Raw genomic sequence first — 15,661 nt, 5'->3', positions numbered from 1 at the left:
AGCCAATGATGCAATATTTGAATATCAGATTTGATGGATCTCCAAGCAAAACACAGGTGGTGTTTCATTTGCATGAATCTGTTGAATCTGCATTTTTGAATGAATTGATTAAGCAAAGTATCAATAATTCACTCAAAAAGACAGTCACATGTTTAGTTTCTGAATGAATCAGTGTTTTTGAACAAATCTGTTCAGCAAATGATTCAGTGATTCACTTGTAAAGAGTCTCTTGTTTAGTTTCTGAATGAATCAGCTTTTTTTAAAAAGAATAATTTGCTGCAGCCTGCAGGAAAAGTCACTGACAAATGAAACACATTAATTTAACTTAAGTAAATAACACATTTTTATAAATATGATTGAGATTCAGTGATTATAACATATTCTACAATCATGCATGCTTTTAAGTGAAAATCTTCTAGTTTTCACATCTTGAGGCACCTATTTAAATGTGATTTTATTATCATATTTAGATGTGTTTTTGGGTGATCTTTTCCATCTTATTACTGTACTAAACCCTTTAAAGCTTTGTCTTCCTCTGTGTGAGAAGCACAAGTCTTTGATCACTATACAGAATGCAACATGAAATGAAACTTCTGAGCTCTAGCGGTTTCTGTCATTGAAATGACAACGGCATAAACTGTAGACCAGTGTCTGTTTCCTATTCTCCAAACCAGGATGTGCACGTTCCTATGGGAATGGTTCAGTTGTAGTTGGGATGTGAACAATTTTTTTTAAACTTTCTCTTCTCTTTAGCTGACACAAGCACTTCCTTCCGTCTTCGAGTCTAGCTAATTACCCACATGGGCACACAGAGTGGTGCTTAGCGTTGGCCTGGAAACGCTCTTGACAACCTGCTGATGGTTTTAAGCTTTATTGCATCATCAGTGATGTCAGAAAGAACAATCATATTTAACCTGAGGATCTATATGAGACTCTGGTGGGCATTATACATCAACGTCAAAAGTGAAAGATTTCATATGACTATTCATATATAGTCTTCTCGAGAGGTGAGAGGTTCGGCTGTTTGGATCAATAATAATTGCATATGCGGAACACAAAAGGTCATTGTCATCTATGACTGGTTATGAGGTCAGTACATGTTTGGAAACCTCCCTTCATTATCTGTGTGTGTGTGTGTGTGTGGTCTGTGAGTGTGAGGGAATGCACTGTATTGTTTTACTGTCTCTTGTGTTTTGTTTTGATGGATGGAGCCCTTGAGTGGCAGATGGCTCTCCAGCCTGCAGACGTGTTATCACACAGCAGGGGTCCGCACACACAAACACAACACAACTCTATGCATTAGACCACCAACATGTCGACTTATTTGTCTGATTGAGAGGAAGATTTTTCTCTTTTCATTTACTACATATGGCACTTTCCACAAATACACTCTCTGAAAAAAGGTACAGAAAGTCACTAGTGCGGTACACCTTTCAAAATGTACACCTTTGTACCTCAAAGGTACATATTGGTACCAAAAGTGTACCTAAATTGTACATATTAGAACCTTTTTAAAGGGGACCGCCCCAGTGACCCATTTTTTCTGAGAGTGTAGGGCACAAAATAGCATAAAAAGTCTTAAAAAGATTTTTTGGTCAGTGAAGGAAGGTGAAGTGTGTAATTTTTGTGCTACTGGCATCACCAATGTCTGTTTACTTATATTTTTTTATAGAGAAAAAATTACACAGCTTTTACATTCAGAAGATGCTGTTTGTTCAACTCATAAATAATTTACGAGCTGTGTTAGTTTCTATTTATTTTATTCCAAAATGTACCCTTATTTGTGGGATTTCATTATTTTCAAGCAATAAACTTAAATATAAACATGAAATAAAATGTATAAAATAAAATAAAAACACACAAATACATCAAAATGGCTAAAGGGGTTAGCCAATTTGGGATAATATAAAATAACAAATAGAATATTAATAATATTCAAATACTTTATATATATACATACATACAGTACAGTCCAAAAGTTTGGAACCACTAAGATTTTCAATGTTTTTAAAAGAAGTTTCGTCTGCTCACCAAGGCTACATTTATTTAATTAAAAATACAGTAAAAAACAGTAATATTGTGAAATATTATTACAATTTAAAATAACTGTTTTCTATTTGAATATATTTGACAAAGTAATTTATTCCTGTGATGCAAAGCTGAATTTTCAGCATCGTTACTCCAGTCTTCAGTGTCACATGATCCTTCAGAAATCATTCTAATATGCTGATTTGCTGCTCAATAAACATTTATGATTATTTTCAATGTTGAAAACAGTTGTGTACTTTTTTTTTTCAGGATTCCTTGATGAATAGAAAGTTCAAAAGAACAGCATTTATCTGAAATACAAAGCTTCTGTAGCATTATACACTACCGTTCAAAAGTTTGGGGTCAGTAAGAATTTTTATTTTTATTTTTTTGAAAAGAAATGAAAGAAATGAATACTTTTATTCAGCAAGGATGCATTAAATCAATCAAAAGTGGCAGTAAAGACATTTATAATGTTACAAAAGATTAGATTTCAGATAAACACTGTTCTTTTGAACTTTCTATTCATCAAATAATCCTGAAAAAAAATATTGTACACAAATATTTTGTACAATTGTACACATTAAATGTTTCTTGAGCAGCAAATCAGCATATTAGAATGATTTCTGAAGGATCATGTGACACTGAAGACTGGAGTAATGATGCTGAAAATTCAGCTTTGCATCACAGGAATAAATTACTTTGTGAAATATATTCAAATAGAAAACAGTTATTTTAAATTGTAATGATATTTCACAATATTACTGTTTTTTACTGTATTTTTAATTAAATAAATGTAGCCTTGGTGAGCAGACGAAACTTCTTTTAAAAACATTAAAAATCTTAGAGGTTCCAAACTTTTGGACTGTACTGTATATATATATATATATATATATATATATATATATATATATATATATATATATATATATATATATATATATATATATAAAATAGTTATTTTGTATTTACTAAGTACATTTACTACGTATTTAATTTTGTATGTTGGACATTTTTATATCTAAAATATCTAAAAGATATATATATATAACATATCTAAAAACAGTGAAACACTAATTTGCACAATATTTGTGAAAAGTGCCATATTTAAAGGGGATAGTTCACCCAAAAATGAAAATTCTGTCATCATTTACTCACACTCATCAAGCTTGTAAGACTTTCGTTTATCTTCAGAACACAAATGAAGATCTTTTTACTAAAATCTGAGAGCTTTCAGTCCCTCCATAGACAGCTACGCAACTAACACTTTGACGCTTCAAAAAGTTGATAAAGATATCGAGAAACGAACCCAGTTTAGTCCGAATATTCTGAAGAGACAACAAAATGTTCTGAAGATGAATGAAAGTCTTACACGTTTGGAACAACATAAGGGTGAGTGATTAATGATAGAATTTTTAATTTTTTGGATGAACTATCCCTTTAATGACCGTGCATGTACAATGTAATAAGGAAACGTTGTGTTTGTGTTAGTAGCTGATGCAGCTCAGATGGTCAAGATCTGGTCAGATGATCAGCTAAACTCAGTCATTAGCCATCAATTTATCTGATTATGATCTGCTTCGTACTATCATTGCCATCTTGTGTGTGTGAGAGGGTGTAAGAGTGTCTTCCATCAGAGTTTGCAGGTCACCTTTAAACCTGACAGCATCCTGACAGTGAGTTAGTGCCATGCTTAAGGCTGAAGTGCATGTGCATGTGTCTTTGAACATCTACGTGTTGTGCGTTTGCGTAAGGCTGTTGTTTTTGGCCAAAGTTGCAGGACAGATGCAGATAATCCTGATAATCTGCAATGCAGATCAAAACAGCCAAGGAAAATATTTGAAGCAAACATATGAATCAGAAAGCGCTTTCGATGACATCCGTATCACATTGTTTGTGAGTTTGAAGGATCTGAAGCCTTTCTCATTCTGTCTTCAAGGTGACGCGTTTGTCGGCTAGTTTCAGATGTAATGTGATCTGAGGGACAATATGGACGGATGGAGACGCAGAGGGAAAACCGAGACGGATGAATAATGACAGCCTAGGTCGCCCAAAGAGAGAGCGTGTGCACGTTCATTTCGCACAAGGACAGTGATACAAAGATGAAGAGGGACGGAACAGGAAATTTAAGGATGCAGATTCGTCTCAAGAAAGAGTTTGGATAATGAATACAGCTCTGTGTGTGTGTGTGTTTGTCCACATTCAGTATGCAATTAGAGTGCTGTGTCGGCATCACGCCGCCAGGATGCTGACACACTCATAAAAATCCCCACAAACAACTCAAACACACACACAGCATTGGTCCAGTGAAGTATAATGCAGTTAGTAGTCATATTCACGACTGTAGGTTGGCTTTTGCCTAAATTGTGGGGAACAAATTTCCCCTCAAGCACAGTAAAACTTGTAATCACCTACAATGGAAGACAAGCAAACAGTCCCCATGAGGAAAATGCCTTAATAAACAGACTAAATAATGGATGTTTTCTGTGAAGGTTAGGGGATAAAAATATTATTAGCTCAGTATAAAACCAATAGAAGTGAATGGAAAGTCCCCACCATGACAGAAAAAACAAACAAGGGCTATTAGACTCCAATCTCCCAGCGATTTAGCTCTGATTCAACGTTCTTGACCCTCAATCCACGGACCAGACGCAGAGATGACCACTTTTACCGCACTCACCCACACACCAACTCACACACCCCTCTGATGAAATATAGTAGGAGAACATGACAAACACATCTTGACTTGGCTGACTAAGTGGAAAGCCAGACATACGGGTGAAGACGCTCTTTATTGTGTGGTTGAGTTGAAGGAAACACTTTGAATTTATGTACAGATACCTCAAAGGGCTAGTTCACCCAAAAATGAGCATTCACCCTCATGTTTTTCCAAACCTGTATGACTGTCTTTCTTCTGTGGAACACAAAAGAAGATATTACGGAAAATGTCTAAGGTTTTTTTTTTTGCTAAGTGAAAGTCAATTGTTGTTTTGGACCCTACTGACTTTCATTATATGTTTCAAAATTTGTTCTTTTGTGTTCCACAGAAGCAAAGACATATACATTTGGAACAATATGAGGGTAAGTAAATGAGATAGAATTTACATTTTTGGGTGAACTGTCCCTTTAAGAACATCTTTTGCACAACACACACACACACACACACACACAAACTTTGCCCAGTAATTGTTAGCGCTTTTTCACATCTGTAAAAGAGGATTAGGCTGCTACAACAGTGTTAAACCTATCTGACAAAAGAGCTTAATGCCACACACACACACACACACACACACACACACACACACACACACACACACACACACACACACACACATTCATTAAGTCATAGGTGAATGGGAAAGATCATCCTGTGGTTTTTTGGGTGCAGTGAGTCAGAATATTCCGTTTTAAGTTCTCACAGACACTTCTGACTACTTCAGTAATGTCTTTTAAGTTCGACCAGATTAAGAATATGTAAAACAGAACATTTCATTGCTGAACTTTCTGCCGTGCTAATATATTCTTCATTGCCGTCATAGTAATTGTTATTTGAAAAATAACAAAATAATAATTAGAGGATTAAATGCTTGAGCAAAAGAGAAATGAGAAAATGCCAGCAAAGTTAATCAGAGAAAGTGGACAATCTTCCCTGATATTCGTGTCCGGTGGGAAGGAAACACACACTTCCTCTCAGTCCACATAAACACACACACACACACACTCAATCAATGCTTATCAGCCGTTGATTAATGAAATCACCCAAATACATTGAACTCTTAGTGGAAAGCAAATTTAAACCAAGCCTCGTCTCTTTCCACAAGAGAAATATGATAAATGAACAGGACTCTTACAAAAAAGCACTGTACCATGGTACAGTGAGGGTATCAGATGGTAACATTGATACATATAGACTTTAGGTGATACTCCAAAAAAGGCAAAAAAACAAACAACGACAACAACAAAAACCCATGGCATTTCCATGGGACATGTCCAAAAAACATGGCATTTCCATGGGACATGTCCAAAAAACATGACATTTCCATGGGACATGTCCAAAAGACATGGCATTTCTATGGTACGTCCCAAAACAAAACAAAACATGGCATTTCCATGTGACATGTTAAAAAAAACATGGCATTTCCATGGGACATGTCCAAAAAAAACATGGCATTTCAATGGGACATGTCCAAAAAAAAATGGCATTTCCATGGGACATGTCCAAAAGACATGGCATTTATATGGTACGTCCCAAAACAAAACAAAACAAAACATGGCATTTCCATGTGACATGTTAAAAAAAACATGGCATTTCCATGGGACATGTCCAAAAAACATGGCATTTCTATGGTACGTCCCAAACCAAACCAAAACAAAACAAAACAAAACAAAACAAAACAAAACAAAACAAAACAAAACAAAACAAAACAAAACAAAACAAAAAATGGTATTTCCATGGGACATATCCAAAAAAACCATGGCATTTCCATGGGACATATCCAAAAAAACATGGCATTTCCATGGGACATGTCCAAAAAACATGGCATTTCCATGGGACATGTCCAAAAAACATGGCATTTCTATGGTACATCCCAAAACAAAACAAAACAAAACAAAACAAAACAAAACAAAACAAAAAATGGTATTTCCATGGGACATGTCCAAAAAAACCATGGCATTTCCATGGGACATATCCAAAAAAACATGGCATTTCCATGGGACATGTCCAAAAAACATGGCATTTCCATGGGACATGTCCAAAAAACATGGCATTTCTATGGTACGTCCCAAAACAAAACAAAACAAAACAAAACAAAACAAAACAAAACAAAACAAAACAAAAAATGGTATTTTCTTGGGACATGTCCAAAAAAACCATGGCATTTCCATGGGACATATCCAAAAAAACATGGCATTTCCATGGGACATGTCCTAAAAACATGACATTTCCATGGGACATCTAAAAACCATGGCATTTTCATTAGACATGTCCAAAAAACATGACATTTCCATGGGACATGTCCAAAAAACATGACATTTCCATGGGACATGTCCTAAAACATGACATTTCCATGGGACAGGTCCTAAAAACATGACATTTCCATGGGACATCTAAAAACCATGGCATTTTCATTAGACATGTCCAAAAAAACATGACATTTCCATGGGACATCTAAAAACCATGGCATTTTCATTAGACATGTCCAAAAAAAAAAAAAAAAGGCATTTCGATGGTATGTCCAAAAACCAAAAAAAATAAAACAAAATGACATTTTCATGGGACATGTCCAAAAAAACATGACATTTCCATGGGACATGTCCCCCCCCCCCAAAAAAAAGACATTTCCATGGGACATGTCCAAAAAACATGGCATTCCCATGGGACATGTCCAAAAAACATGACATTTCCATGGGACATGTCCTAAAAACATGACATTTCCATGGGACATGTCCAAAAAACATGACATTTCCATGGGACATGTCCAAAAAAACATGACATTTCCATGGGACATGTCCAAAAAACATGGCATTTCCATGGGACATGTCCAAAAAAACATGACATTTCCATGGGACATGTCCAAAAAAACATGACATTTCCATGGGACATGTCCAAAAAAACATGACATTTCCATGGGACATGTCCAAAAAACATGGCATTTCCATGGGACATGTCCAAAAAAACATGACATTTCCATGGGACATCTAAAAACCATGGCATTTTCATTAGACATGTCCAAAAAAAAAAGAGAGAAAAAAAAGGCATTTCGATGGTATGTCCAAAAACCAAAAACCAAAAAACAAAATGACATTTCCATGGGACATGTCCCCCCCCCAAAAAAGACATTTCCATGGGACATGTCCAAAAAACATGGCATTCCCATGGGACATGTCCTAAAAACATGACATTTCCATGGGACATGTCCAAAAAACATGACATTTTCATGGGACATGTCCAAAAAAACATGACATTTCCATGGGACATGTCCAAAAAACATGGCATTTCCATGGGACATGTCCAAAAAAACATGACATTTCCATGGGACATCTAAAAACCATGGCATTTTCATTTGAAATGTCCAAAAAAAAAAAGGCATTTCAATGGTATGTCCAAAAACAAAACAAAACAAAAAAACATGGCATTTCCATTAGACATGTCCAAAAAAGATGGCATAAGGGACATCTAAAAAACATGCCATTTTAAAGTGGATAAGTCCAAAAACAACAACAACAAACAAACAAAAATAAACATGGAAATGTGTCAATATAAAATGGTAATTTAATATAATTAATTATATAAAAAATGTTTGTTAGAATGAAATTCAATTGCAAAATAAATAAAATGGAAATAAAACAAATAGTATATTGATTTCTAAAGCCACTTTTTGTAATGCCTGTTCAATGAGTAACTCGCCTGTCACAATAATGCAATGTCTTTAAATTATTTCCATGCATTTTTATTAAATGATCAGCATATCATGTTAATTAAATTTCATTTTTAATAAATTGATAGCCTCAGTATTTATTTGCTAATGGGAAAATAAAAAAATCTGGCTGTGTTTTTGTGTGTTGGCGAGGATCTGACGGCCTGTATTCATCCAAATGGAGCCTTGTCATCTTTATTGACTAAAAACATCTTTTTTATTACTGTATATGTGGTTTTATGAGTGAGCGCATTTTAGCTGTAGTCTGACTTATGGTTTTGTGTGCTCAGAGCGGTGATAAGGGAACTGATGTGTTTTAGAGTATGTTACGGGCAGATAGAGACAGATTAATCCTCCGGTATACCATAATCCTCGGCTGATGGACGGCTGCAGATATGTGACTGTGTGATCATGGCTCGGAGGAAACAGGCCTGCTGGGAATGAGCAGCGCAAGGTCATGTGTACAGCTGGGCTAGTTAATAATCCAGAGTTTTAACATACAGATATTTCTTTGTTTCAGTAATGTCTATATATTATTTAATACTGTTCATTGGTTGAGTTTAGGAGGCTAAAACATTCCTGCTTTGCTCATTTAGCTCTCTGATTTCCCCTAGGACTAAACAAGATCTCTGTGCCTCAGGTTCTTTAGTTTCCTGGCTCGCTGGAATAAAACATTGCCATTAGATCCTCATCTATCAGCAGTGAGACATTTCATCAATGTGTACAGCCTCAGATCTTCACAGTTTAATATTCATAAAGCTGCCCACTACATGGTTTGTCTCAAACAATGGCTAGCTGTCTGATGAAGCGGGTGAGCTGAAGGTCACGCAGTGGAGAGAGGGGGCAGGTGCTGTGCCACCGTCAATGTTGTTGTCAGCAAATGGGAAATTACAGCAGGTGTGTGTCCAATGGACCGCCAATTTAATAACAGCAAGATCCACCTGGATGCAGGTGGGATCATTTTAGTGCATGTTCAGGCAGAGCGAACCCATATTCAACCTTGTTTGCAGTCCATTGTTTCTGGTTGTAATGAGGTAGCAGGCAAGATAAGCTCAGTAAGATTTTTTTTTTTTTAAAGAAATTAATACTTTTTTTTTATAGCAACGGTGCATGAAATTTATCAAAAGTGACAGACATTTATAATACAAAAATACAAAAAGTTTCAAATAATTGCTATTTTATTCATTAAACAATCCTGAAAAAAAGTGTATCAGGGTTTTCACAAAATATTAAACTGTTTTCAACATTGATAATGGTAAGAAATGTTGTTTGAAGAGCCAATCAGCACATTAGAATGATTTTTGAAGGATCATGTGACACTGAAGACTGCACTGTAAAAAAATATTTGTTGGTTTAACTTAAAAAATTAAGTTACCTGAGTTCATTGAAATAAAAAAATTGAGTTAATACAATAAAGACGATTGGTTTAATAAACAAAAACTCAAACTATTATGTTATCTGAACCACATTAATTATTAAAGCTGATTTAACAAAAGAAAAAATGTTGTGATAACAAATCATGAATATTATTTTTTTACAGTGTGGAGTAATGATACTGAATAAATTACATTTTAAAGTATATTCACATAACAATTTTAAATTGTAATAATATTTCACAATATTACTATTTTTACTGTATTATCGATTACAAAAATTCAACCTTGGTGAGCATTTCTTTCAAAAACATTATAAAAATCTTACCAACCCCAAACTTTTGAACGTCACAAAGACTGAAAAAATTTCATTTGTTCATTGTTCATTTTACACTATATGTATTCAAATGATCCTAAAATTTACCAAAAGGTACATATTCATTTGCCATCGACAAGGTTTCTGTTAGCTTTTTGAACTGTGAATGGTTTTCAGCCCATTTCAAAATGGCCAAAATTTGGCCAAGTAATCAGAGTATACATCTGCAGGAAACAAAGAATAGCGTTTACTGGCCATAAAATGGTACTTTCCTTTGTTAAAGTTCTCAGCCTGTCCCTAAAAAAGTTTGACAACCCTTTTGAAGTGAAGTATCTTATATGAAAATAACCTGGCTCAGATGGAATCTGCACACTTTCAACATTTTCAGAGCTGATTTCGTGAGAAAATTAGCTAAAATATTTAATAAGCACAGAAAGAGTGCAGGATGTGGAGAACCTGAATGACAGGTCTTTGATTTCTGTGGGCTCGTTTTCCACGCGGGCATATTTATAACTAAATGTGCACAATTATGAAGGATTACTCCCTCATATGAGGGAACGATAAACTGGCATGCAGATGCGAGGGATTTGAACATTTCTAAAAGACCAATTAAATCACATAAACCCATCTCTCGCTATCACTGGCGCGCTAATGACGACCCCTCAGGTTGTCGACCCTCCTGATCCGAACTGTCTGTTTCTCGTCCAGCAGTCTCTCTATCCCTCATTAACACATCGTCCTCTGTCGCTCTCATTTTCCTTTCATCCGTTCCTTCCCAGCGGTCTCGGTTTCATTCGGATCCCTTACCTCGAGCTGGATTAAACAGTCAGATATCAGATGCTCTGAGAACGCTGTGCACTTACAGGCATCAACACACTTTTAAACAAAACTCTCTTTGTGCGAAAACACATATGACTCTAAACATAACAAAAATACACGTTATAAGTCAAGATAACGTTACATGAGCGCGAATAAACATACTAAATCTTTCAGTCCTAGCACTGCTACAGCAGCATGGCACAGAGACTGCTTTCATAGGGCACCATTTCAGCAGTGCTAGTCATTAGCTTTCATGTAGTGTTATTTCAGCAGTGCCGGTCACTCTCTGCGGACTGAGAGACAAACTGTATAAAACTATTACTGTCAGTTACAACACAGCAGAGCTTCTACACATGCATTAGCATGCTTAAATTATTCATTGATTGCAACACACACTCTAGAGATGTATGTGTGAGTTTTGAGGTGGCGAGTTGGAATTGAATGTATTGTTTATATGGAGATTTGTTGGATGGCTTTACAGCTTTGCATTATTAAAGACATGCCCTTTTACTGAGGGCATCCATTCAGACAAATGTGTGTGTGTGTGTGTGTGGCCATATGAACACTACACTATCGATTCAACAAAACCTGCCTTGTCAGGATTGGTTGCTTTTGCTTCAGCCTGATTGGCTATTCTAACAGTCCGTCTCTCTCTTTCTTTGTTTTTGTTGCAGTTATGAGGCGGAACCCGTTCGCAGCGGAGGGCTGCTGTCGGAAAGGCTCCAGAAACGCCCTGCAGGAGCTGTACAACCCCACACAGGTATCAATTTGTCATAATATATATGCGAATTACAGTGAAACATGGTGACAGTGTTTAAAAAAGGATATGGTGACAATGAGTTCATCATAATTGACCTGTTTTTAAACCATGGCCAATCAGGAGACGTTTACACGACACCATTTTCAACTAAAAACGGTAAACTTTTTTTTTCATTTACACAGCAACGCCGTTTGCACATTGCACATTTTCCAGACATTTTGCCGCTTTATAGTCACTTGTTGTAATAATCCAACCTCATCGTTTGTCCAGACAAAATTGCTTGATGCTTTCGCCATCTTGATTTTTTTTTTTGGGGAACCCCGTGGCAACTGTAAAACTAGCCCAATACGGTGGGAAATCCTCCGCACTGGCTGCATCCAAAAACTTAAAAATGCTGCCTTCGGAGGATGCATTCCAAGGTAGGAAGGCATCAAGGCACATGTTAGTTTCACTTCGATTTTTGAAGGCAGCATAGATGTATCCTTCGCTGCCTTTGATATCCCATAATCCTGTGCTTTCCATTCTGTGGCAGTTGAGCTAAAAAAATAAAGATGGAAAGTTGTGGTTGGTGGTCAGTTTGTGTGTAAATGTATGTTTCTGACCAACATTTTCCACTTCTGATGTTATTTCTAATAAGAAATTACTATTGTAGTAATTAAATATTTGATTAGTTATCATCAGAGCTCACTCTACTTTGCTGTAGATCATTAACCATTACGCTGCCGCAGAAGTCTGTCCGAAATCAGTTTCGTGAGGTGCCTTCGTGCGCAAACATTATTGCCTGATAAGTCTTGTAGTGTTTCTTTACAAAGTGACATCGCCAACTACTGGCCTGACATGCATAATACAGCGTTTTTAGACGTTTTCGAAGATCCATGTGTACACAACTAGAACTTATGTTTTTTTTTTTTTTTTTACTGTTTTATCCACAGTAAATGATAAGGTGGCTCATATTTTAACTTAATAAAAATATATAGTTTTTACATAATAAATCATTTTAACAATAATATGTACTGTAAAATATGCATTTTCTTGTTCAGTATCCATACATATATAGATTTGAACAAAATTTTATTGTAATTTTTACTTGCAAAACCGAACATTTTACAGTACAATGACATATGACGCTAAGCCATTTATAATTGTTCACTGTGTATGGAAAGATAATAGGTTTTTACTGTTGCATTTGTACAATATGTTTTCATAAAAATGACATTTTTTAAGTTTCACATTAAATATAAATGAGTAAAATATAATCCCACTTATGCATAATAATGATTTTGCCTTTATTTTATATACACTAGTTTATAGATGAACTCATGACTCTACAATGGCATTCACAAGCAATTTTAATTCAATCGGATTTCATATTTCATAGAGAAACAGGATAAACAATAATACAAATGGGATGTCAAGTCCATCCAGTCAATCCACAATTAATCCCCTGAATTTTTCATTTTTGCATGAATTGATTGGATCTTTAATATATATATATATATATATATATATACAGTACAGTCCAAAAGTTTGGAACCACTAAGATTTTTAATGTTTTTAAAAGAAGTTTCGTCTGCTCACCAAGGCTACATTTATTTAATTAAAAATACAGTAAAAAACAGTAATATTGTGAAATATTATTACAATTTAAAATAACTGTGTACTATTTAAATATATTTGACAAAGTAATTTATTCCTGTGATGCAAAGCTGAATTTTCAGCATCGTTACTCCAGTCTTCAGTGTCACATGATCCTTCAGAAATCATTCTAATATGCTGATTTGCTGCTCAATAAACATTTATGATTATTTTCAATGTTGAAAACAGTTGTGTACTTTTTTTTTCAGGATTCCTTGATGAACATTTATCTGAAATACAAAGCTTCTGTAGCATTATACACTACCGTTCAAAAGTTTGGGGTCAGTAAGAATTTTTATTTTTATTTTTTTGAAAAGAAATTAAAGAAATGAATACTTTTATTCAGCAAGGATGCATTAAATCAATCGAAAGTGGCAGTAAAGACATTTATAATGTTACAAAAGATTAGATTTCAGATAAACACTGTTCTTTTGAACTTTCTATTCATCAAATAATCCTGAAAAAAAATATTGTACACAAATATTTTGTACAATTGTACACATTAAATGTTTCTTGAGCAGCAGATCAGCATATTAGAATGATTTCTGAAGGATCATGTGACACTGAAGACTGGAGTAATGATGCTGAAAATTCAGCTTTGCATCACAGGAATAAATTACTTTGTCAAATATATTCAAATAGAAAACAGTTATTTTAAATTGTAATAATATTTCACAATATTACTGTTTTTTACTGTATTTTTAATTAAATATATATATATATTAAAGATTGTGTAACATTCCTCTTGAAAAAAACAAGAGGAATGTTACACAAAAAGAAAAGGTGTTTCTGTGGCAGGGCAAGTTATGAATATATATATATATATATATATATATTAATTTGGAATAACATGCACCAATGAATAGTTCACAATAATGTCAGTCTCACGTATTAGGGAGTAAATCAGGTCAGTTTTGATTTCACGGGTCTCTAAGTTTTGGTCTTCTCTGCATTGAGGTCAGCTGGAAAGAATAACCTCTGGACCGTCAGCGGAATGCCTGAGCATGTTACTATGGAAACATTCACATTTCATTTCCAATGTAAAACACGCACATCTAGAGCTTAGCCGAGGAGATCCGCTCGACCACAAAGCGAACATTATGCGAGGATTGATTTCATCCGGTTTAATTTCACCTCTCTCTCTGTCTTTATTTCTCACGCTCACCTTCCTGCACGTTTTCACCCACCTCCACCTTTCCCTGATTGATCGTATACCTGACCGATCGTCCTGTTCCAGAAAGCGAGGAAAGAGGGTGTAGCTGTAATAGTTTGTTTTCATCTCATGTTCAAAAACTCTTTCACCTTGAGAAAACAGTCTCAGCGCTGTCAGAACGTTTTGCACATAAAGGAAGCTGAGAACTCCAAAATGTCACAGCACAAGTAGGCAGTAGGTGGTCTCGTCTGGCACTACAAACACACATTTGTCTTTTTATCCACTTCAAATGCATTGAGCTAATGATATTCTCTGTTCCTTAAGGGAATATTCCGGGTTCAGTACAAGTTAAGCTTTTTGTGGCATAATGCTGATTACCACAAAAGTAAATTTCCACTTGTTTCTCATTTTCTTTAAAAAAGCAACGACACGCTTACAATAGAGTGCATAAGTGTCCGCCCCCTTTTTCAGCGGCGCTGGTTCCGGAAGTATCTTTTTCATTCATTTTTCCCCTAGGGATTTTAAAATAGTCTTCTTTAAAGAGTTACAAGCCATGAAGATAATCTTCTCGAGGTGAATCACAACACTACAAACTGTGATTTGAAGCAAAAATGTATTTGAAAATCGGACATACTTAACGGCTTTATTGAGGGAAACAACTACAATCCCATGAAGCATTGCAAACTACATAATAGAATTAAAAATGATGGAGAAATAAAAAATTACTCATTTACAAATGTTGATTATATGTATAAAAAAAAAGTTTATTGTAAAATATACATGTGACGAGCAGGGCGGGCGAGAGCCGTGAGGGAACGGCGCGAGGCCGGTGACGCGAGTGATAATGAGCGTCACCTGCGAGGCGTGCCGGCCTCGAGTCTCTCACGGAGGAGCTCCGGAGGCATAAAAGGAGGAGCGACATCAGTGAAGGACGAGAGAGGACCAGGCCTGGACTTTATTTTACGTTTTATTATGTTTGTGTGGCCGGCAGACGTCCGCGAGGGTCTGCCGGCATTACTTTCGTTTTGTTCTTTGTTTATTTTATATTAAAGTTTTGTTGAACGTTCGCCGGTTCCCGCCTCCTTCTTCCCACATCTATGAACCGTGTTACATTGGTGCCGAAACCCGGGAGGAAGGAGGGACATGCTGTCGAAGAGC

General features: G+C 35.6%; 1 protein-coding gene across 3 annotated transcripts in view; it reads left to right on the top strand.

Moving 5' to 3' along the window:
* The window catches only part of chst11 (carbohydrate (chondroitin 4) sulfotransferase 11), a 63,444-nt gene that overhangs the window by 21,679 nt on the left and 26,104 nt on the right, over window positions 1-15,661 (top strand). For 2 of the 3 annotated variants that reach the window (XM_048154633.1, XM_048154632.1), the window contains exon 2: window positions 11,630-11,715. In XM_048154633.1, coding sequence (XP_048010590.1) covers window positions 11,630-11,715 — 86 coding nt within the window. Of the gene's footprint in view, window positions 1-5,075; window positions 5,110-11,629; window positions 11,716-15,661 lie in introns of all 3 variants that reach the window. The other variant, XM_048154634.1, reaches the window with a different exon arrangement.

Source organism: Megalobrama amblycephala, linkage group LG14 (genome assembly GCF_018812025.1).
Source record: "Megalobrama amblycephala isolate DHTTF-2021 linkage group LG14, ASM1881202v1, whole genome shotgun sequence".
In the NCBI taxonomy this organism is placed as follows: Eukaryota; Metazoa; Chordata; class Actinopteri; order Cypriniformes; family Xenocyprididae; genus Megalobrama; species Megalobrama amblycephala.
Note: the sequence above shows the minus strand (reverse complement) of the source record. Positions and strands in the feature narration are given on the sequence as shown.